A 21,750-nucleotide genomic window follows, 5' to 3' on the forward strand; every position below is an offset into this window, starting at 1 on the left:
TCTGTTGATCAAAGTCATGTTTAAGCTTTTATTTTCTCTGCTGTTTGCAAAATCATTAGAAATGGCTTGACATTTATATCTTTACTGAGCACTTTTATTGCTATTCTTGTATAGAAACTTAAACATATTTAAATAAAGGTTTGAAAATCACATAAGTAGCGTAGCAAATGCAGCTTTCTGAAGTTTTACATACATGATGTCTTTTATCACCAATCTTGTTTGATCAACGTTGATAAATTAATTATGCCAAATCCACATCCGACTCTAGAGGAATAATCCTTTATTTGTCTTTAAGTGGGAGGTTACTGGCTTTTTATTTAGTAAAAATACATTAACAAAACTTTGTGTAACCTTTCAAATGAAAGAATAACCATGTCGTTTATTAATACGAAATAAACAATAGGCTAATGACCTAAACGCTAATGACCTCATCCGCATGAGTCACCAGAAAATCCTGACTAATTATTCTCAGATTAACATAAGCATTAGCTCAAAATGTTGCAGATATTTAAGAATTTAATATTTCCAATTATGGGTGCACTGATTTATGTCTTAGAGCCGATCTTATCCTCTGATCTGATCTACCTCAGTAAAAGTCTAAAATCAACCACTGCCTTCTGCTCTCTGATGAGATGTTTGACTGATAGACCGGCCTGCCAGGTCATGTTTGCAGTTATATTTAGTAACATTTCAGTAAAAAAAAGAGAAAAAAGTCATCAGCCAAAATCAAAATCAGCGTGTCAGGCTTTTTAAAGAATGGTAATTGGCAAGAAAACGGCAATCGATGCACCCCTATTTACAATCTTTGAATTCTACGTCTTTAAATTCAAAATCAGACAATGACGTGTGAAAAAGGAACTGTAAGAACAGAGTGCTGCATTCTTTTTCACTAAATATTCCAGCTGTGGTCTGTTTTGGTACCATACAAATTATTGATCTCCAAATGCACTACATGCATTTGGAGATCATTAGAACAATAACATTAGAACAACAAAGCGTTGTGTTTCTGTGTCTCATACATTTTTGATTAAAATATATTTGTTCTTTCTTCGTTGATGTTTCTTGTGTTGGATAGAGTACTCAGAAATGTATTCAAGATTGACAATGGTTCATAATAATAATATTCAAGAAAATTTTACTGAGTAAACGTAGCTAGTTCCTATCCATCTCTGAGCATAGGGTACAACAAGAGTAGTATTCTCTCTAAAAAGCTTAATGTGAAAAATCAACATATATTATTCATTCGTCATTTAGCTAACATTATCTGCATCCAACAGCATTCCTGAGTTTGCTCGGTTTCTTTAGAAATAAACTGCAAAGATTTCTACCTGTTGCTGGGTCTGGCTGCTCTGCACACCGTGAACTATTCTAAAGCTCGTCTCCTCTCGTTGAGCCACACCGGCATTGGTACACTCATTGTGCATTTAAAGACGCTTAAACACAACCACGTTTTAATGACTAATCAAACTGTTGTAACTGCTGAAAAAAAGTGCAGGAGATACAGGATATGAGAAATGTGTAGAACAAGTCCCACTCGTGTTCCCCTGTCTGTTACCATGTGCTATATGTTTTGTGCATACTGCTGTTGCCATTGGGTGGTAAAGGATCTCACTCTATTATCATGGGTTGAACTGTGGTGCCAAATTCTTACCCACCAGGTCTGCTCATTGGCTGCCCATACCCATACAAGGACCAATTAATGTTAACTAAATGTCATATTTGGATTTATTGTGTTTTAATTGAAATGTGACTAGACATATAAGGGATTTTTTTTCTTTTTCTTCCTTCAATTTTTCAGGGTAGCCTGAAGAAAAGCCATCAGATATCACCGCAGGAATTCCTCAGTGAGCTGAAGTCAGGAGTGATGGACGAACGTCTGTTTGCCTGTCTAGACTCATTGCGAGTGTCCCTGACAAGCAACCCTGTGAGGTACAGATAAGATATTAAGGTCTAATAATGGTTGCTAAAGTTTTAGTCACTACGTATGTTGCCTGTTTTGTAATTATATATTTTAAAATGTGCTTTAATTCAGATTTTGCCTTTAGATTTTAGTACTTTGTTTAAATTGTTTAAACTGGAACTCTGAACTGCTTTAAGGTCTTTCAGTTCCAACAGATCTTAATAAACTTGAATAAGGGACCTGAGCTGTGTTAATGAGAGAGTTGGTCACTATGCTTTTTGCTGTAATCGAGGCTCGTGGATCTTTTCTCTTTCCTCTTTCCTTTCTGGCATTTCACATTAACTTTTAACATTGCAATCATATTCTTAATTATAACATGCGTAGCTGAACTGTATTACTTAAAAACTTATCTTAGTTTAATGTATATGAGCTGTTTTTCTTTCTCTCTCTCTTTGTTAAAGCGGCTATAATAAAAGGACCTGCTTTCTAATGCGGCATATTAGGCATTAAAAGGTTTTATTTTTTGACACAAAGTGTCTCATTTTCCTTAATCAAAAGTGAAGTAGCATTCAAAGGAGCTGGCTGCTTGTGTAAAGTTACTTTCACATATTTAGTTTGGCAATCTTGAGTTTGCACATGAATGATTTAGATCAACTAAATGGTTAACAGTTTAGTTTAATGGTTTAAAAATCTATTCAGTGTTAAAAAAATCAGATTACATAATGAAATTGCATTAATTTCTGAAATGTTTCCAACAATGTTGTTTTTTTTAGTTTGCAGGTTAACCTTCAAACTGTTTCTAACTTGTTCCTATGGTCTTGGCAAACTGAAACAATTAGGACCAAATTAGTTTAGAGATTACAAAAGAGATTACAAAATGTAAAACCTTTATAATAAAATACAATCTTTCTAAGTTTTTATTTACATTTCAACAAACTATCAAAAGTATTTTACACTATTTTCAATAATTAACGTGAAGAGCCTTTATTGGCATTTCAGGAAATAACCACTTATCATTACTGACAGGTTTTTTACTTGTTTCCAGTGGCTTTTCAACAATTTATCTTTTGAGATGAGCTCCAAGTCCTTGAGGCTGAGCTTGCCATCACTTCAGTCTTTGGGTCCCTCCACAGATTTTGTGCCGGATACAAGTTGGCACGCTAACTGGGCCAATCCAAAACATTAATATTACTTCCTATCAGCAGAAACATGTTGGTAAAGTTATAAGATTACTTTAAATCAAAATCTGAAATTGTCATGAGTAATCCTGGGCTCAACACTTAATATGAAGCCATGTGTACAGAGCATGCTGCTTAACTCAAACAATATTCTTCAGTAGAACCAACATATAAAAATACCAAGCTGTAATTCTGTAAAGTAACACAATAACACAGCAACATGCTGTTAGTTTTTTTTTTTTTTTTTAAAGTTATTTTAAAGCCTTTCCAGTCTTTGTTTAGAGTCTTTCAGCTTAGTGGATAGATATTTCTAAATGTCTTCCTTCTGTTTTTATGTTGCAGTAGTTTCAGTAAAAGTGACTGTCAGGAGAAATGTGGCCGGTAAGCTCTGGTGTTTGATGAAGGGACCACTGATCAGACTGTCAGACTCAAGCCTAATGACAAAAGTATGGACTAGATCATAAATCTGGCTTGGCTAGAAACGGCATCAACCTCTCGCCTTCTAATAGCGTCATTAAAGTCCGGAGTTGCTGGATTGATTTGGAAGTAAAACCTTTTTGTCTGCCACAGTTTTTGGATGCTGATCAGTGTCACTTTCTTGGCAATGATGCAAACGGCTCCCAAGCATTTCCTCAGTGCAATGTGTGTAGCCTGCAAGAGGAGGCAGAAGGATATATTTTCCCATCTGGATCTCTCTGGTAGAGCAGACCAACCTAAAGTTAATTTCATATTTCTGGCACTTGTCTGACTCTTTTATGCGTTACCTCAGCATCTTCAGTTCTCTGTCCCTTTTCATAAAAAGAGGCCACAGCTTTAGCTTATAGGTTCAGCAAGGCCACATGATGTAATTGTATAAAATGGATTTGATAAATGGATCTGACAAAAAAGTGGAAATTGGTTTTTGATACTGTATTATAACTGACCTTCATGTTTAAGGCTCCACAGTCATTTATTTTTAGTTTAGCTTTCACAAAGGTAAACACTGTTGTTTCTTACATACCCCATCCCAAAAAACAAAACCTTGGATGCCGTTTCTGCCTCACACTGCCATGAACTACAAATAATGAGTCATGCTTCCTATGCAGAAGTCATTTTTCAAAAGAACTTTTCACTTCAACATTTGTTACATATCCTGCGGAAATATTTCTTCTTTGGTTTTAGATTTTTAACATTTCTTTAACTTTAGCCTCCTGCTTTGTCTCACTTTAGAGACCTATGCGGTCATTGAAACTGTATATTAAAAGTTAGTGTATTTCTGTTTTGTGGAGTGCAAAACTTTCACGGACTTCTTAGAACTCTTAGAAGGATTCTCCAGGGATTCTTTAAGAAGCTGACACAACAATAAAGTTAAACAGATAAGGCCTTTTCTTCAGGTCATGTCTATTTGCTTCTCAGGGAAGCTTGTCAACGTTTTGAGATGACAACTTTACCAAACAACCTTAAATTTGAGTGAAAATTATTTGTTTTTCTGATTATTGTGTAGGTAGGAAATTAAAACATTTCAGTATCTCAGCTAGTGCTTACAATTTTTATGGTGATTAAAAGATTTTGTGGTCCAAGGGAAAACCCAGACATCCCTCTCCTTGGCAACAGTTTTCTGGTCATAGAAGAAGATGCCATTATGTTACCAGGCCAGAAGGAACATATGAGGTCCTCCAGTCTGATCTTGGTCTCCCCTTGGGGATTCCTACAAGGATGACGGAGTCAGAAAACCTCCAAAATGATCCAAACATCCAATGCTGATCTGCACTTTTGGTCTTATAAAATTAATTGAGCCAAATAGTTCACTGTTTTTGAGTTTTTGTTGCAAAAACTAAATAGTTGCAACATAAAAAATAATGCTATTTTCTCAATTTTTTGTTTGTTTTAAAAAAAACCAACAAAAACAATGTCATAGAACACATTAGATGTATTCAAGCTACTCACAGTGATTATTATATTAACATAAATTTAACTGAGAAATAAATACAGCTTTTACCTTTTTTATGCTTGTATAATTATGCAAAATGCTTGCATAATGGGATACATTAGAAACCCTGAAGCTGGATATCACAAAAAATATTGTACCATCTGTGAAGTTACTGTAAGTGCAACTTTTCCCCTTTGTTTCCAAATTTTCCGAAACAGTTATTTTTGACTGACTCAATAACTGTACTTCTTTTCCTTTCCCACACACTAAATAAAGAAGTGGGACAGCCCACGTCCTCGCACTGCACATGCAAAGCATTGTGTTTGGACTAAGAATGAAGGGAAAGACTTTGGACAGAAAAAATATTTTTTTGTAATTCGGCAATGAACAACACTGTTCTAAATCAGACCTCTTCAGGAAGGTTTACTTATAAAATTATCTTGGTGTTAAAGCACCTACAGCAATCCTCGATGTGGAATGAGATCATATAAATTCTGTGTCTCCTCTTTGTAATGCTAAGCGGCCGTGTGAACAACTGAATGTAAATCAGCAATGTATTTTCACGGCACTGTGATGAGCTGTGCTCAATATGGCTCCAGACCGAGGACTTTCAGGGAGAGAATGTAATTGAAGTTTTCTCATTGGGGATGTGGGAGGGCTGCCAGATGCTAGGAACTAATGAAACCCAAGGGCTGGCAGAGTATGTTAGATTAGCAAACTGAATATAAAATACTTTAGTTGTTTAGACAAGCTGTATGAMAAATAACCCCCCCCCCMAAAAAAAAAAAAAAAACCTAATTGCTCAAGGATTAACAGGCAGGAAGACATCACACAGATTTAGTTGTGTTTTATCCCTAAATTGGTCACCTGTGGATAATTCCGTAAGACTCTGTTTGGCTGCTGTTTGTGTTTGGTCGAAGTCCTTAGTTGGAAATAACTATCAAAACCGTATTGATAGACTGTAATGACTGTTGATGGATTTTTTTTCTGAGCCGCCTAACAGATAATCTACTTGCATGGTTTCATATCTGTTACACTGGCATTTGCCAAATGAAATGTGTATAAACTATTGTGAACTTCAGTATAATGTACACCAACTCCATTCTTTTAGGATCAACTCCAGTCTTTTAGGATCACGTTCCTGCGTGTTCTCAATGTATTTGCGACCCAACACTGCAGATTAAAATGGCGGAATTTTCGTCTCAGCATCTGCTAAAAAAAAATATCATTGGTAGTTTTTAAAAACATTTTTTATTAGGTCTTTTGAACCAAAGAAATGGCTAAAACATGTAGGAAACTAGCCTTTGGAGGGTGTTTTTGAGTACTAATAAAGCATGTAGTGACTTTCAAATCCACTGTTATTAAACTTCTTTGATGTGAAACAATGAAACTAGGGCAAAACATTTTTGAAACTTTTTCCACTTTTAATTTTTCACATACAATTGACCCAAAACCAAAAAATTATTGTTGTGGAACCATGTGTGTTATTAATATTAATACATTGCATACAAAGGAATAAAAATGAATGCTGTACCTGGTAAAAGTTCAACACTTCTATCAAATTTAGTGGAGCTCCATTGTGCACAGCCCTCTGCGGCTTATCCATAGAGTTTTTGTCTGGTTACGTTGGTTTTTTATTATCTTAATTTAGATGTGATTTTTTTTTTATCTCACTGCAAAACTGAAAAATTAAAACCCTCTTCATCTTTAGTGGGCAAATTAATGTTTTGGGTCGAAATTAACTGGTGTTTGGATCTGGTGGTGATGTCATCTGCTTTGAAAAAAAACAAAAAAGCCAAAGCTCCCATAGCCATAGCCCAGTTGTGATCTTTTGCTGATACACCGTGCTGTTTTTGTGTCAAACGTGCCTCTTTGAATTGTTGCCCAAACATGTGTGTTTGATTTTTACCTAATTATTACAGATTTTACCACCAAGTTTTTAAAGATTTCAGCTAGACTTTGGCATTTTCTTAGGAGAGTCTTTTTCTGGCTTCTGCATTCATCTTCCTACGTCTTTGTCCAGACGTATATCGAATGCAGGACATTGCTGTCTCATTTAGAACTCAATCAGCACATGTCAGAACTTTCTAATCTTTCAGTACTATTTACCTCTGGCCAGCCTTGACCACCAGTTTCTATCAGATCTTTTATCAGTTTTGGAGAAATTTCAGTTTTTGTAAAGTCACTTTTACACATTTTCTCTAGTTATTGATGACTGTTTTCACTAACGTGGTATTCAGGTAATGCATGGATTCTTTTGTACCAATTTCGTGGCTGATACATTTGTTTAATGATACTATCCTTTACAACCTCTCTGCAAACTGTGACCCACTAGGCCAGCTTTCTTTCAGGTTAAGGCCTGTAACTAAGACGACGAAATACTGAAATGTAAGAAAAAGGAGCAAAGAGCACAGCAATCTTAAGACATTTATGTTACCGCATTATATGCAGCTTTGCTATTTTTGGCATTTTTTCCACAGGTCTCATTTTTTTCCAATTTAATTGTATATTATGTATGTATCATTAAGATTCTAAAAAAACCTGACATGAAATTTTATCAACAGCCTGCCAATTTTGAGTTCCTCTCCACATGTCGTGTTCAAAAAAGATCTGGAAAATTTTGTGTGATTTTTTTTTTTTTTTTTTTTTTTAACTCCTCTTACAGATTAAATTAAATTGCACAGTTTGCAGGTTCTGAAAACCTGCTTTATTTGTCTTGTCCCAGCTCTCTTTGACCTTCTATAGAGAAAGAAGAGACACCCTCCTTTTATAAATGGACTCTGCACAATTGTTCTTGCTACTGAAATCTTTTCTCAGGACATGGCAGAAAGCTATTACATTGCCGGTTTCTGACCTCCAAGATCTTCAAAATGTCTAAAGGCTTAAAACTTCAAAAAGCTTTTGAAAGCCAATTTGTCACCTCGATCCCTTCCACTTTTCTCTAATGTGTTTCAAGGCAAATTTAAAATTTATAGCAGCAGATCCTGATGGTGTAGGCTTGTTGGTTTCCGCAGCAATAATTCCTTCCATAGATCATCGGATTATTTTTTTTTTGCTCTGTGCCTCACCTACTGATGATGAAAAACTAACATGCAATTGCCCCTGAACTATGCATTTCAATGAAGTTGTTGTCAAGACCCTGTGTACTCTATAACCAGAATGGCCTGGGCCATGGCACATTCAAGAGTGAAAGCTGAATTGATTTTTTTTTCTTTTTTCTTTAACATGAAAGCCTCATTCCTCAGATTCCTTGGCAGCAGCTTTCACAATCTTCATCAAGGCTGTGACAGGTTTTGTCTACCTCTTCCCTCCTTTTTTGTTCTGACCCTGTAACACATTCATCCTCACTCAAAAATATCTCAAAGTTGCTCAAATATAGCCTCCTTCTTGTCTTGTTTGTCTAAAGAAGGAATTCTTTTTTACTGAAAGTGAACACAATTTACTTTATTCAGAACTCTGACCCGTAAGTCACCTCAGATTCTTAAAGGACGATTAAAGAATTTGCATACAATTTATGTCCGTAGCACACCTAAGCTAGTAGATAAAGTTTCCCACTGTAATCCTGTTATTGCAACGAACATTTTTGAATAATAGTGTTTCATCATCTGTTTAAGCTCAGAAATTTTAGATCACATTTCCATTAATATAGGTGAAACAATACAGCAACAAAAACCCCACAGATATACCTCATGGGCACACTTATAGCATCTCAAGAAATTCAATTCAGATTACAGCTTCTCTTTCCACCTTGAGAATTTTGTTGATTTGATGCTTGAAAGCATGCTATGCTTTGGTTGATTAAATGATCATGAGTGAATGCTAATGTTCAAAGCTTATATCCAGGTTTATTTGAGGGAGGTGCAGGCACTAAAAATGTTGTGTTTATTTCCATTTTCACATTCCATTTTTTGATTCTAAATATTATACTAAAATCTGGAAAGTTTTTGCTGTTTTTGTCTCGCTGTGTAATTTTGGTAATTAAAATCTAAATAAGTTTTAATAGGAATCAGTACGATTTGGATGTTGGAGACTAAATCAAATAAGTGGTTCATAGGATTTAAAAGGACTGTTTAGCAAAATGGTTCAGTACATCCCTAGCTTGAAAAAAAAAAGTTTTGTTTGAGATTCCTTAAGAGTTAAGGTCAGAGATATACCGAAGAGAAAAACTGGAGAAAATAAACCAACCTTAGATTTAGTTTTATTGTCTTTACTAACGTCAGTGTTTATTCTTAGATACACTTTGTCTCTGACAGATATAGCTTTTAGCAAGAAAATACATCTATATTAGATGTTCTATTCTTTCAGTATTGCTCTATAATAAAAGGTATTACTCACTAAAATTCCCCCAAGGCCCAATTTCTCTAAGATGTGTCTATAAGTTTAAACAATGTGGAGCACACAAAGTCAGCCTTCATACAGGTATTTTGATGCAGCTTCTTTTTGAGGAAGAATTAAAATCGTCCCTTTGCCCAAATCTGCTTTCACTGCATATTCTTTTCACTATTAGGATCACCGTTAACTAGGTATTGACCGGTTACATGTATGAATGTTTTAAAAAGATGAAGTTGCTACTGAAGTTTTCCATCATGCTTTTACGGTTTAAATTCTTTTAATGAGGTGGCAGTCAAAGGGCTGGTGTGACTTGTATTCGAGTGACAGTGAACATATAAAGTTGGACAGGATTTACCCTTACTGTATATCACTGGTCAGCTGTCTGAGAGAAGGTCACTAGTCTTTCACCTTGCTTGCAAGAAATACTAAGTTGGCTGTCTCAAAATAAAAATTAATCTGGCTCCCTAAGCAGGCAGCTGAACTGATTATCTAGCTAATATTTGCCTGTCAAGCTGATGTTTGGACTTGGATATTAACACATTTAAGGAAATGGTCAGTGGAGTTTTTTTTATTATGTGTTTTAGGAAATCAATGTTGCACTCTAAAGAAAGATTCAACGATTATTAGTTTTAAAATATTGTTAAGGCTATTTTTATTTCATAGAAAAATATTTGTGTTGCATCATAGAGTTCTGGACTACTTCAGTGTGCCTTTGCTTTGTTGTTTCCCCCTGTCTGAACTGATTTAGTGAAGCCTTTTTTTTTCTCAGGCAAGAACTGCAACATTTATAACTGCTGCCTTTCTTCTCAGCACAGAGTTTGGATTTCTTCTTGTTTTTGTGTCTAAAAACTTTGCACGGTGGTTGATGAGTATGAAATTGCTCTTGTCAGATGTCAGTCTCAAGCTGTTGTGGTATTGATTTATTGTATTCTTTTCCAGTTGGGTGCAGAGCTTTGGGCATGAGGGCCTTGGACTATTGCTGGACATTTTGGAGAAGTTGCTTTTCAAGAAACAGTAAGTTTATATTCAGTTTGTTTTTTTTCTTTACTGGGCTTATAATTCTCATCTTTATTGTGTCATGTCCACAGGCCGGAGAAGATTGACAAAAAAAACCAGCATAAAATTGTCCAGTGTCTCAAAGCCTTCATGAACAATAAGGTAATGTCAGTTTTTCCCCCTTTCCTCTTGAAGCTACAAACGATGTAATGGATTGCTAATATACAATTAAATGGTTCAACCATTAAGGTAATAACATTTTACCAGTGACCATCAAACACATGAACTTATTACTATGTTCTCTTGGACTATTGCATATTCCACTATGTCAAACGTCAGCCATGGATGCCACTGTCCCCCAGCTTTAGATGTGTCTGTATGTCATCATAACTCAGTCACATTACCTGGATTATGTAGAGTACTTGAGAGCATGAGAAGTTACTTCAGTCATTTGATTCATGTGTGGTGGTGGACTTGTGACATTGCAGAATACCAGCCCTGAAGGGCTAGACTTTGACACTCTTTCACTAAGTGATCTGCCTGCAAAATACCCATCACAGTAATCAAATAATATTTATGCATATGTTAAATCAAGAATTCGCATATCTAAAATAAAAATGTTCTAAATGGAAAATCTGCACAATAAATGCTGCATTACATGCATTCTTGAATTATTGAATATGATGTCTATTTAATGTGCCTGTTTTTGATGAGCACACTGGAGAGGTAAAGAAACTGAAACTATTTCACTTGAAAGTTGTTTTTTCCCGCCAAAGCTACATTAACCTAATGACTTATGTTTGGTTTTATTGCATTGTAGATGGGTGAAAAATATTACATTACTGGTAGATATTAAATTATTTATGTTATGCCTGTACAAAGTTTACTAATTACTTATAGATTATTCATTGTTGTATCAAAACTAATGATTTTTGGTTGAATTGCTTCATGTAAGATCTCAATGAAAGTATAAAATCTATAAAACAGAATTTTTTTAATATATATTTTTGTTTTTACATTTTTTAAAAAGATGCAAAATATGATGATCCCTAGAGTGTCATTGAATCAGCCACAGTCTTCTATTGTGAACACTATTTTATAAAGCCTTTTTTCTCTGCTGTTAGTTCATAAGTTACTACATAGAAAAATAAAATCCTCATATGAAGCTAAAAGCCAGCAGAGACAGATATACAACCCCTCTGGCATAAATTTTGCTGTAGGGTCCCTTGTAATCCTGCATCTCAACAGGCGCCAGACACCAGCATTTACCCGTAGGCCTTTCTGTAAGCCCAGACCTTTCCTGGGCTGGAGAGGCATCTTGGGACAGCAGGTACCCTCTATGCCAAGAAGACAGGTGTTCTCTACCAGCTGTCTGTTGAACCTGTTTTTTTCTTCTTGCTTCGTCTGTCAATTCCCATTTTTTCCAAATTTCCAGTTTTTCTAAGCAGTTTTATAATAATGTTCTAAAAGTTACATTGTAAAATTGTGCTTTGAAGAGTCCAACATTTTTTCTTTCTCTTTTTTTTTAAGCTACTTTAAGACATTTTTCACAAAATATAATTACCTTTCTGTACTATATATTTAAAATATGATATATCTAACAACGTTGAGTACTTTAGTCTTTCAGAGCAACAGAGGTTCAGTTTTACAATCCATTTTGGGTCTTGAAAGTCAAGAATCGCAGAGAGTTCCTGGATTAAAGGACTTAGTTAATACTAGAGTTGTTGTGGTTTATACATTTTATGTTGACTTGCAGCAACCTGTTAGCAAAATGACAAATTAGGATGACTGCAAAATCTGCTTCATTTCTGTGCCATTATTTTTTTGTCATTTAAAATTTACAAGACTCATGTACAGCTTATTGCACAAATACATTACCTGGCCAAAAAGGTTCCCAGCTGGATGTAACAAAATAAATGGGCACAAGCCTTTTATTGGATAATCACTGCATAGGGGGTGATCCTATTAGTCCAGATTTACCCTCTTCCAGAATGATGGACTCACCAGTGATGCATCTCCCTTCGGTGATGCCTAGTACCCACTGTACAAGCATTTAGGACAGCCCTATGATCTGGGGATGCTGCAGCTGGTCACGTCCAGGTTCAGCAATATTATGAGGTCAACTGACTACCTGAGCATACAGAATGGGGGTACTTCAAGCTTTGAAATAAAAACTAGATTTTCTAGTAAGGTCTAAATAACTTAGAACAACACAATGGTGCAACAGCAATGCACAAATAATGATTTTTCAGTTCAACAACATTTTCTACTGGCATTTCATTGCCATAATTACTGCATTGAGCCAGACCTTTAATCGGCACTCACATCCTGGATAAAACATTACAGACGGCTGTTCTCTTTAAATATGACATTTCGTCTGTCACACGTTTTGTCATGCGGGAAAAAATAAAATAAAATTGGCTTCATGGAAACTATGGAATAATGTTACGTCCTTATATTTTAATTTTTATCTTCTAACATTTGAGATGGCACATTGTTCTTTTTGCCTCATGGCCAGACTGCAATTTGACTGAGTAATCTACTGTTTTTGTTGCAGTATGGCTTGGATCGAATTCTGGGGGAGGAGAAAAGCCTTGCCTTACTAGCAAGAACCATCGACCCCAGCCAGTCTGCCATGATGACCGACGTTGTAAAGCTGCTATCAGCCATCTGCATTGTTGGCGAGGAGAACACGTACGTTGGTTTTATTTTATTCATCAGCCAGACTAACTTTTTTTTTTTGTTTCCCAAAAACATAGCACTTATTTCTTAATACAGCTGTCCTTTTGTTTATGTTGTTCCTAAATTAATGAACTAGTGTATCATCATTATCTTGTTTGTGATCATAATACATTAAAAGTAATTTATCTCAAATAAATTCCGTGGCTCTTGCACAGCTTGGAGAAGGTTCTTGAGGCCATCACGACAGCAGGGGAGTGGCGAGCCATTGAGCGGTTCAGTCCAATTGTGCAGGGACTGCGAGATCGCTCCATTCAGCTACAAGTGAGTTCAATGTTCTTTTGTTTTACACTTCTTATGGTCCAAACTAAGTGAATTACATTGTAATTCACAGATATAGTTAAACCACTGCTGATCTAAATGACACCGTCTCTTAAGACCACAGGACGGTTAAACGGATCAGGAGACATTAAAACATTCACTGCATAATGAAGTCCCTTAGATTTGACCATCTAAGTTGACTAATTTTGACCTACACAAATATTGTATGATTGACAATATTGCTAAATAGCAATTACATTTAGTTTATTGTTTATTTTTTTTGTCAAAAACATGTCAAAGTCTTAATACTTGAGATGTAGAGCAGGAAGGATAAAAGGATTTCTCAATTTGCCCTTGCAACATTATAATGCTTACAACAAATCCTATGCACATAGATATTCAGGACCAGATGTTTCTATTGAGCATAAATGACCAATTTAATCATCAGTTTAGGCACAGATGGGACAGCAATTAGAAGCCGGCCCACAAATTCATCTATGATGTTTGTTATTTGTCAGTCTGTTATTATCATCACCGTAATCATAAATAGTATGTCCTCAATGTTTGTTGAAACTTCACATCATGGCCACAAATTACATCCAGTCAGCAAGTACGTCATAAAGAGTCCAGATCGGTGTGAAGCACTTTCCTTTCCATCTGCTCTGTTTGCACATAATTTCTCTGGACTGACGCTCAGATAGATATCAGATGATTAAAATATAGATAATGAGTCCAAATTTGATTTACCTTTTCAAAAGAAAACCAGACAATAACACCATGAAGGCAGAAATTGACAAAGTAAACAGCACAAGATATTTTTCAGATTTTTGCACAACAACCTACCATCTCCCTGCTGATTAGACACTTTAAATATTGATTATGAGTTGTTCTAAATAGGGCAGCACTGGTTTGTAACATCGATGTGGAAACACATTTGGTAAATATGATGTCTGAATTTTTAATCAATATCTTAGCAATGTGACTTATGGGAACTGAATGCCTGCATAAACACAAAAACACACAGGGGCTTGTTTTCTTTGGAAAACTTGTATTATTGTTAAATGATTGGTTCTTGGATACAAGTTTAAACTGCATACATTCAGCTCATTTAAGTGAAAGATAAGTTACAATGAAATTACCAGCTTTAACTATAAACTCAGTACTAATCGTACTGCACCATTGTTCTATTATCTACACTAGGAGTGTTGTGGTACAGGTAGGTTTTATGGTCTGCTTTTACTATGTAAATAGACAAAACAGCACCAACCTGAGTCATACTAATCAGTGGAAACAAGGTATCTCCAGAGTTCTAGGTTCTCTGTAGGTTATCTATACGATTTAGGAATAAGAGTGATGCAATATATTTTAACATATAAAGAAGATGGAAGGAAAAGACATGCAGAAAACGACCAAGACCTACGGCCTCTACATATGGTGTGTCTTCCATACCAATACGTGATGCAGACTCTGAACCAGTCTGTTTTATAGCTGAACCTTTCTGTCTAGATCCACCTGGAAGAACCATTGTCAGCCATTCTTCTGTTTTCTAACCGAGTCTCCACCAGGTTTCTATTAAAATGGGTTGGGTGTTTCTAATAATTCTTGATGGTATGCACTGTTAATTCATCATCACAGGCCAGCGATGTCCAGTCCAACATCAACCATCAAAAGGATTGGGTGTTATTTTGTCTTCTTTTTTTCTTCAAAAAGGATTGTGTGGCTTTATACCCGACCAAACAGTGTTTGTTACTGAGAGGACTCATCTTTGGTCTATATGACAGTGATCAGTAACTTGACCTTTGCCTTCCCACATAATTTAGCTTGATTCTCATCTCCCTTCAGTGCTGGATTTCTCTGGTAAAATTTCAACCTAGCCAATCAGCAAAAAGAACGAGGAGTTGTGAGTGATTGATGTCTACTTTCTGTACTGTTTTAGAATTGTTGTTTGCTCATTTTTGTTATTTGGCAATGGCAGAGAAGGAAGTGAATGAAGCTATTCAGTCTTAGAAGGATGTCTAAGAAGAATGTCTAAGACATTTTATTGGAGGTAAAGATGCAGTGACCCCTACGCCTTACGGGGTTGTTTACAGCAGTGGTCCCCAACCCCCGGTCCGTGGACCAATTGGTACCGGGCTGCGCAAGAAATAGTGAAATATTTCCGTTTTATGTATTAATTGAGTCTGGAGGATCTTTGATTTTGAAAATCCTTTAACCGGATTCTTTCGGTACCTGCACGCCAATACTGAGGCCACAAGCAGCAAAATGAGTAAGAAACAGATCAGATGTCTTTGGAAAGTTTCTTTGCTTAGGGGAAAAGGCGCAGAGAAGAGACAGCAGAATGGATTTATCCCAGACCGGTGGGTGAGTCCCACATTACAAGCCGCTCTGCGTAACATGCGGCGACCGGCTGCTAATGAGGCAATGAAGCTTCAAGCTGCTTCGCCACGTAGTGACCAAGCAGACTGTGGATATWAGCAACACTTCGGGTGTCATTGTCTCCCATCACTCCCAGATGGGTTTCAGAGAAACAAGCTCATGGCTCCGTTAGTCAGTATTGTGAGTTAAAATTTTCACGAAAGTAAAATGTTCATTTTTGTGGCACATCTGTATCTTATTTTGCAGGGATATATAAACGTTACCATAGCGACCAGAGTCAGAGCGTTTGGGCTGCGGTCGAGAGGAGATGAGTAGAGCTCGTGTCTTAAGTCTGGTTTAAACGGAAAGATTTAAGAATTATTGTCGATTCTCCAAACCTCTGTGACCACAGAGCTGATAAAAATATAATGGGTTCGATCGGTTTGTGTGTCCAAGGCAGGAGCAATACGAACCGATTCCAGTCACGAACATCCCGATTCCAGAGGATAATCCAGTAAAACCCCCAACATAGCGGGAATTTAGAATAACCAAACACGGATGACGATGTAGAAGCAATAGTGATAGTTTGTGGAGTCATTTTAAGAAATAAAAGATGTAACAAAAAGAAAAGGCGATGGATAAAAGACAACGGGAGCAGCCGCTCTATTTGCTGCACTATGATTTGGAGGTGACTGTTTTTTCATAGTTAACATTTTTAACTGAATAAACATAATAATGACCTTTAGATTTAATAATAAACATTTCCACATATTATCTCCGATATCCACTGGACTCACAGTTGCGCGATATGTCAGCTGTTTGGGATTCCCCTCTGTTCTTAGTCACCGCGCTTTCTGATTGGCTACCTGTCACATTCAGCAGGTTGTATTCTCGTTCCCAGACAGGAAAAACCTCACAGGTTGCGATAAAAACTCCAAGACAACCCAAATTGGGTATATTCAGGATTTAGCGGGAACACCAACCCCCGGGCCACAGCAAAATTTTCCAAGTTTTGACCGGTCCGCGGTAATAAAAAGGTTGGGGACCACTGGTTTACAGCACACGTAATTTCCGGTAAGGTTTATTGAGCTGGTGCATTACATGCATATGGCCAAACGTTCTTGATTGGGTAAAATCAGATCAAATTCTTTAAATTTTCAATTGAGTCCATGCCTCCAGCAAGAAATTGTTTCTCAATAGCCAAAGTTCCAACCCTTTGTACGAAGGAAAGCATAGGACTAGGGGCTGGTTTTTTACCAGACTAAGTACAGTTCCAGTTACATTTCCAGCAATAGTCAAAAAAACTCTACATAATTGCATTTGTGTGGTAGGACACTAAATTCTTATTCCTAGTATACCTCCCAAACAACAAGGTTGTACATGTCTTGTAATACTTTATACTTAATTGGTGACCCAAAGATGCAACATGTTTCCCGTACAGTGATGTGTGGAAATTATTTTGTTCCTACCTTACCATTGTTTTCAGTGCAAGACTATGCTACTGCTGTAAAAGTTTGATATGTTTTTAAGGATTTTTGGACATATTTGCCATGTTGCCAATAACTGGAAGGCTTTGCACATTGCAACCTTGTGTCAGACATTAGAAAGCTCCTCACACATTTTCTTTATTGGCCTTTCACTTATACTCACTCATATTGAACCCCTTATAAAATATCTATAGCTCTGTATCTGGAGGGCTATTCCTCTACACCTGGATACTACTGAATTATATGGGCTTTCTGGGGTCCAGCTGCATTTGAACTATCACGGGGAATAATATTAAAAAAAAAAAACATCTCAAGGTACCAATACTTCCAAAGCTATGTGAGATAAGACACTTATTTTGTAATCTTACTTTTAGCACAATATTAAACTCTTCTTTCTCTTTTAAGATAAATGTCCTGAAAACTAAGTAACAATCAGGCTGACACTGATCCTTAAGCCCCCTCAATATATAGTAATGCCATACCCTCTTTTCACACATGAGTGAATTTCTTCTTGTGGTCAATAATTGATTTTTCTGTTTGTGTTTTGCTTGCCAGCTGGTGTTGCAGTCACTGTTTAGTAAACAAAACTCAGAGGGCATTCAGAAATTCTGTCCTAAATAGCCTGTTTGCCCTTATATTGACTGCTAGTTAATTTCAGTCTATGGGTCTACAGTTGTTGCATTAATATTAAAACCACCACCCCAGTGGGTGACTGGAAAAAATAGACATGCATTAGTTATGGTCTTCTGCTTCCAAGGGACATGGCTCATTTCAAATGCATGCCAGCGTGCTTTTCATCAACTGCTGGTAGAAGAAATTCGTCATCTCATTCTTTGGTTCTCTCTCCCACTTTTCACTCTCTCTCTGTCTTTGTACCCTTGTTGTTTGTTGCAGGTGGCATGCATGCAGCTCATCAATGCCCTAGTAACATCTCCTGATGAGCTGGACTTCAGGCTCCATATTAGAAATGAGTTTATGCGTTGTGGCCTCAAAGAGATATTGCCGGTAAGTAAAACATGACCTAGAACACGCACATGCTTACAGACACTATAAACTCTCACCTTGTATTAATATTTAAATGAGTTGTCCACTTCAGTGAAATATTGTTGATTTGCTCCAGCAAAAAAATTTATTGAACATCGAGGAGAGTTTGCACGTCCTCAATATGTGCAGCGGTCAGAAACCAATAAAGTGTCTAGTGTCTCAGCTAATAATCTTTCTGCTGGCTTTATACAATCTACCTAACATGTTTATCTCTTGTAAACAATTGTTCTGCTGCTTCCATGGAAGAAAATGAATTACAGTGAAAAGTTAGAGTCCAAACTTTCATATTAGTTTTAACTCGTTGTCTTTCTGTGAGCTTACAGTTTTGCTTTTAATAATTACTAAAATTCTTGATTTTTTAAATAATTTTTTTAATCAAATTTATTTTATATGCACATTTTTCCCCCTTTTTCATCTGTTTTATTTATGTATTTATTTATTTTTTCTTTAGCAACTAATGACCATCAGAAATGAGGCTCTGGACATTCAGCTGAAGGTTTTTGAGGAGCATAAGGAAGAGGACATGATGGAATTCTCTCATAGATTGGAAGACATCAGGAGTGAAATAGAATATCCTTGTTGAAACTGAACAAAAAACCATGCAACTCATAATTGATTTGAAATCTGCTTGTGTTAATTTGATGAATTCCAAGCGGACGTTCTCATGGCCAACCTTTCCTGAGGAAGGGATGAAATTTGCTGAGCCAAAACACAAATCCATGATTTTCTTATTCTTTCTTATTTAATCTGCAGTGTTTTCATTAATCTACAAGTCCTTGACTCTTTGTACTGATGCGGGAGATGTATTCAGTATCGTGTTGAGCATGGTGAAGGACAGCAGTGCAGAGCCCTATTTCCTCTCCATCCTGCAGCACCTCATGCTCATTCGCAACGATCACTTGATCAGGTAAAAACAACGTCAGCCACAGACAACATTTAGTCTGAATTGTATATTTTTTGTTTTATTTTTCAGTGTCTCAACTTTCTCATGTCCTTTTGTTTTAATGCTTCAAAAAATATTTTCTGTGAAAATCTTAACTCTTCAGTTCAATAAAGAGTTTTATGTGTTTATACAATTTGATTGTTATGAAGGTTAATGTAGATTTGGAGTATTTTCTTCTCATTTTACCCAGCATCAAATGAAAGCAATGATTTGAGTAGGTTTGAACACTGTTAATAATGCATGCTGGTTAAAATGTCTGGTTTTGTGGGGGTCCAACTCCCTCTGTCTTGAGCTCTCTCAACGACTTTGGCTAACAAAGAGAATGCTTTCTCTTTCATCTCCAAGCCATCTACAGAAGCAAGGGCTCTGGAGCATTTCTCATTTCTTATTAGAGTGAATTTTCAAAGGCTTATTTTATGTTGGTCCACTCACAGCTGGGTTTGACTTGAACCTTAGGCTGATCAAAAAGGTGGAGCTTTTGTTCTTAGAGGTATAAAATGTATTACCTGCCATTTTCCCCACCCAGAAATTACACATTTGTGGTCCTTTGCTCTGTCAGGATAAATTTCTTCAGCTAAAACCCAAGCAAAGGACACAGCATATATATTCATGCCTCTCACAGTACTTTGAGTGGAGTTGCAGCTGATAAATAATTGAACAGTTTGGATGCTTTTCTCAGTGAGGCTGGGCAATTTTGATAAAATTGCTGAACAAATAAGCAATTACAGCCATCAAATATAATTTACATTGCTAACTAATCCACATGGTCAACATGAAAGTATCTACTTACAGTCGCACTGATTTTTACATTAGTTTCACAAAATGATCAAAACATGCTTTTCCAATCTTATTTTAGAATGCTGATTTAAAATGAGCTCCTATTAACTCACCTTTTCCCCATTCTTCTCTTGTCTGGTATCGGCCATCCTTGACAAAGGGATCTGATGTGGTGTGAAACTCTAATTTATACTAAATACCTTTTATTGTTCTTGCTCTGAGAACTAGACATTATGTATCTTGGAAAACTAATTAGGTTTTTACAATACTATCATTTTTCTTTTGTTTGGAAAGGTCTTAAACTTTTTTCTACAATTACCTTTTTCCTCATGTTTTTTCTCTCTTTCGCTGTTCATCGGGACATCACATTAACTTGCTATAATGTCATTGCATAACGCATGACATTATTGCATGCTTTGCTCTGAGCCTTACTTAGCTGCATAGCTTCAACAACGCATTCTGTGAAAGACGTAGTCATTAATGTACTGACAGTGTTTTTGCATAAAACATCATGCAAATGATTTCATTTTGTCTCAATTTTAGGAAGCCAATCGGGTTGTTAGATTATTTGTAGACCATACAGATAACAGAATCCAATTCAGCAATTGTTTTTTCACAAGTGTAAGAAAGTAATCGAAAAATACGTGGGGCACAACAAGGAATGTTAGCGTTTAGAAAATTTACCTTTAAGTTTATGTATGTCATAAATTAAAAATAATTTTGATCGTGCAACAATCTTTGAAAGTGTTAAATATAACTTTCTTTAACATGTATGAACCAAGAGTTTTGTTTGTTTTCTCTACCCTTTTACTGAAGACCTCTATATTACTTGTTGCCCCAGATCCTTAGGTTGTTGAATATACTAGCTAATCTAAGGTCTTAGGATTGATAAAGCAAAGTGAAACCGCAAAGTGTAGTTTCCTTGGACTATGCTGAAAGTCTGTGTTTCAAATTGAGAATTTGTGTTGTAGGGTAATACTGGGAAAAAATGGCAACAACAGAAGAGGACAGTAGTGCTAGTCCTGCCCATGACACATATTAGCTGTTTCTTGGTGTTGCTGTGGCACCCAGTGAGCTGTTTTGTTCAGCGGTGAGTCTGACATTTCTGGTGAAGATGACATACAAATGACTTCTCAAAAGATTGAGAAGTCTGGATCACAGCATGTTATTTTATCTGAAAGATATGATGACTGTAAAGATATAAGATTTTATGCCTTGCATAGCCTAAATGTTCAACCACATTTAGCATTTTTTTTAAATAACTTAGAATAGAATCATCTAAACAACTGTTTCTTGCAATATTTAAAGATCTTGCTTACCTTAGATACTAAAGTCATTAAATAAAAGACCTCCAGTAGTGAATGAATAAAGTGGGATTATTATTATTTTTTTTTTCTTTTGCATTCATGCTGAATTCCCTTGATGTAGTGGATCACACTCTTCAGTTCTTCAGTTTCATCTCCAGTCTTAGTTTTGTTTTAGAAATGGGTTCAAACCAATATCTCGTGCTGCTCACTATTTATAAGTATCTCAATGTTTATTAATGATTTGGTGTAGAGGAGATTAGGACTCTCTGTGGCATTGTTGTAAGATAATAAGCAGATCAAACAGTTTCTCACCCACTTGAATTTGCTCCGTCTCCCCCTGGGCTGCATGTCAGCTGCGGTTTAATAAAATATTTCCTAATGCAAATTAGTGCTTGGCCTTGGTTATTTGTGGGGGTCATTTGATGTGATTTTTGTGCTCCGTAGTTTCTAATGGGTTATCATGTATTTCCCAGGTTTCATTAAAATGCAAGTCATGTTATGTTATGTGTGTATATATATATA

The 21,750-nt window shown here is 36.2% G+C and overlaps 1 protein-coding gene across 6 annotated transcripts in view; it reads left to right on the forward strand.

The window, feature by feature from the left end:
* LOC103461982 (protein diaphanous homolog 3) overlaps positions 1–21,750 on the forward strand; it is a 163,170-nt gene that overhangs the window by 9,458 nt on the left and 131,962 nt on the right. For all 6 annotated transcript variants that reach the window (XM_008404407.2, XM_008404412.2, XM_008404411.2 and 3 more), the window contains 8 exons: positions 1,799–1,929; positions 10,259–10,333; positions 10,408–10,477; positions 12,873–13,009; positions 13,213–13,318; positions 18,052–18,162; positions 18,653–18,771; positions 18,992–19,108. In XM_008404407.2, the coding sequence (XP_008402629.1) occupies positions 1,799–1,929; positions 10,259–10,333; positions 10,408–10,477; positions 12,873–13,009; positions 13,213–13,318; positions 18,052–18,162; positions 18,653–18,771; positions 18,992–19,108 (866 nt within the window). The remainder of the gene's footprint in view (positions 1–1,798; positions 1,930–10,258; positions 10,334–10,407; positions 10,478–12,872; positions 13,010–13,212; positions 13,319–18,051; positions 18,163–18,652; positions 18,772–18,991; positions 19,109–21,750) is intronic.

The sequence above is a fragment of the Poecilia reticulata genome, linkage group LG3, assembly GCF_000633615.1.
Source record: "Poecilia reticulata strain Guanapo linkage group LG3, Guppy_female_1.0+MT, whole genome shotgun sequence".
NCBI lineage: Eukaryota > Metazoa > Chordata > Actinopteri > Cyprinodontiformes > Poeciliidae > Poecilia > Poecilia reticulata.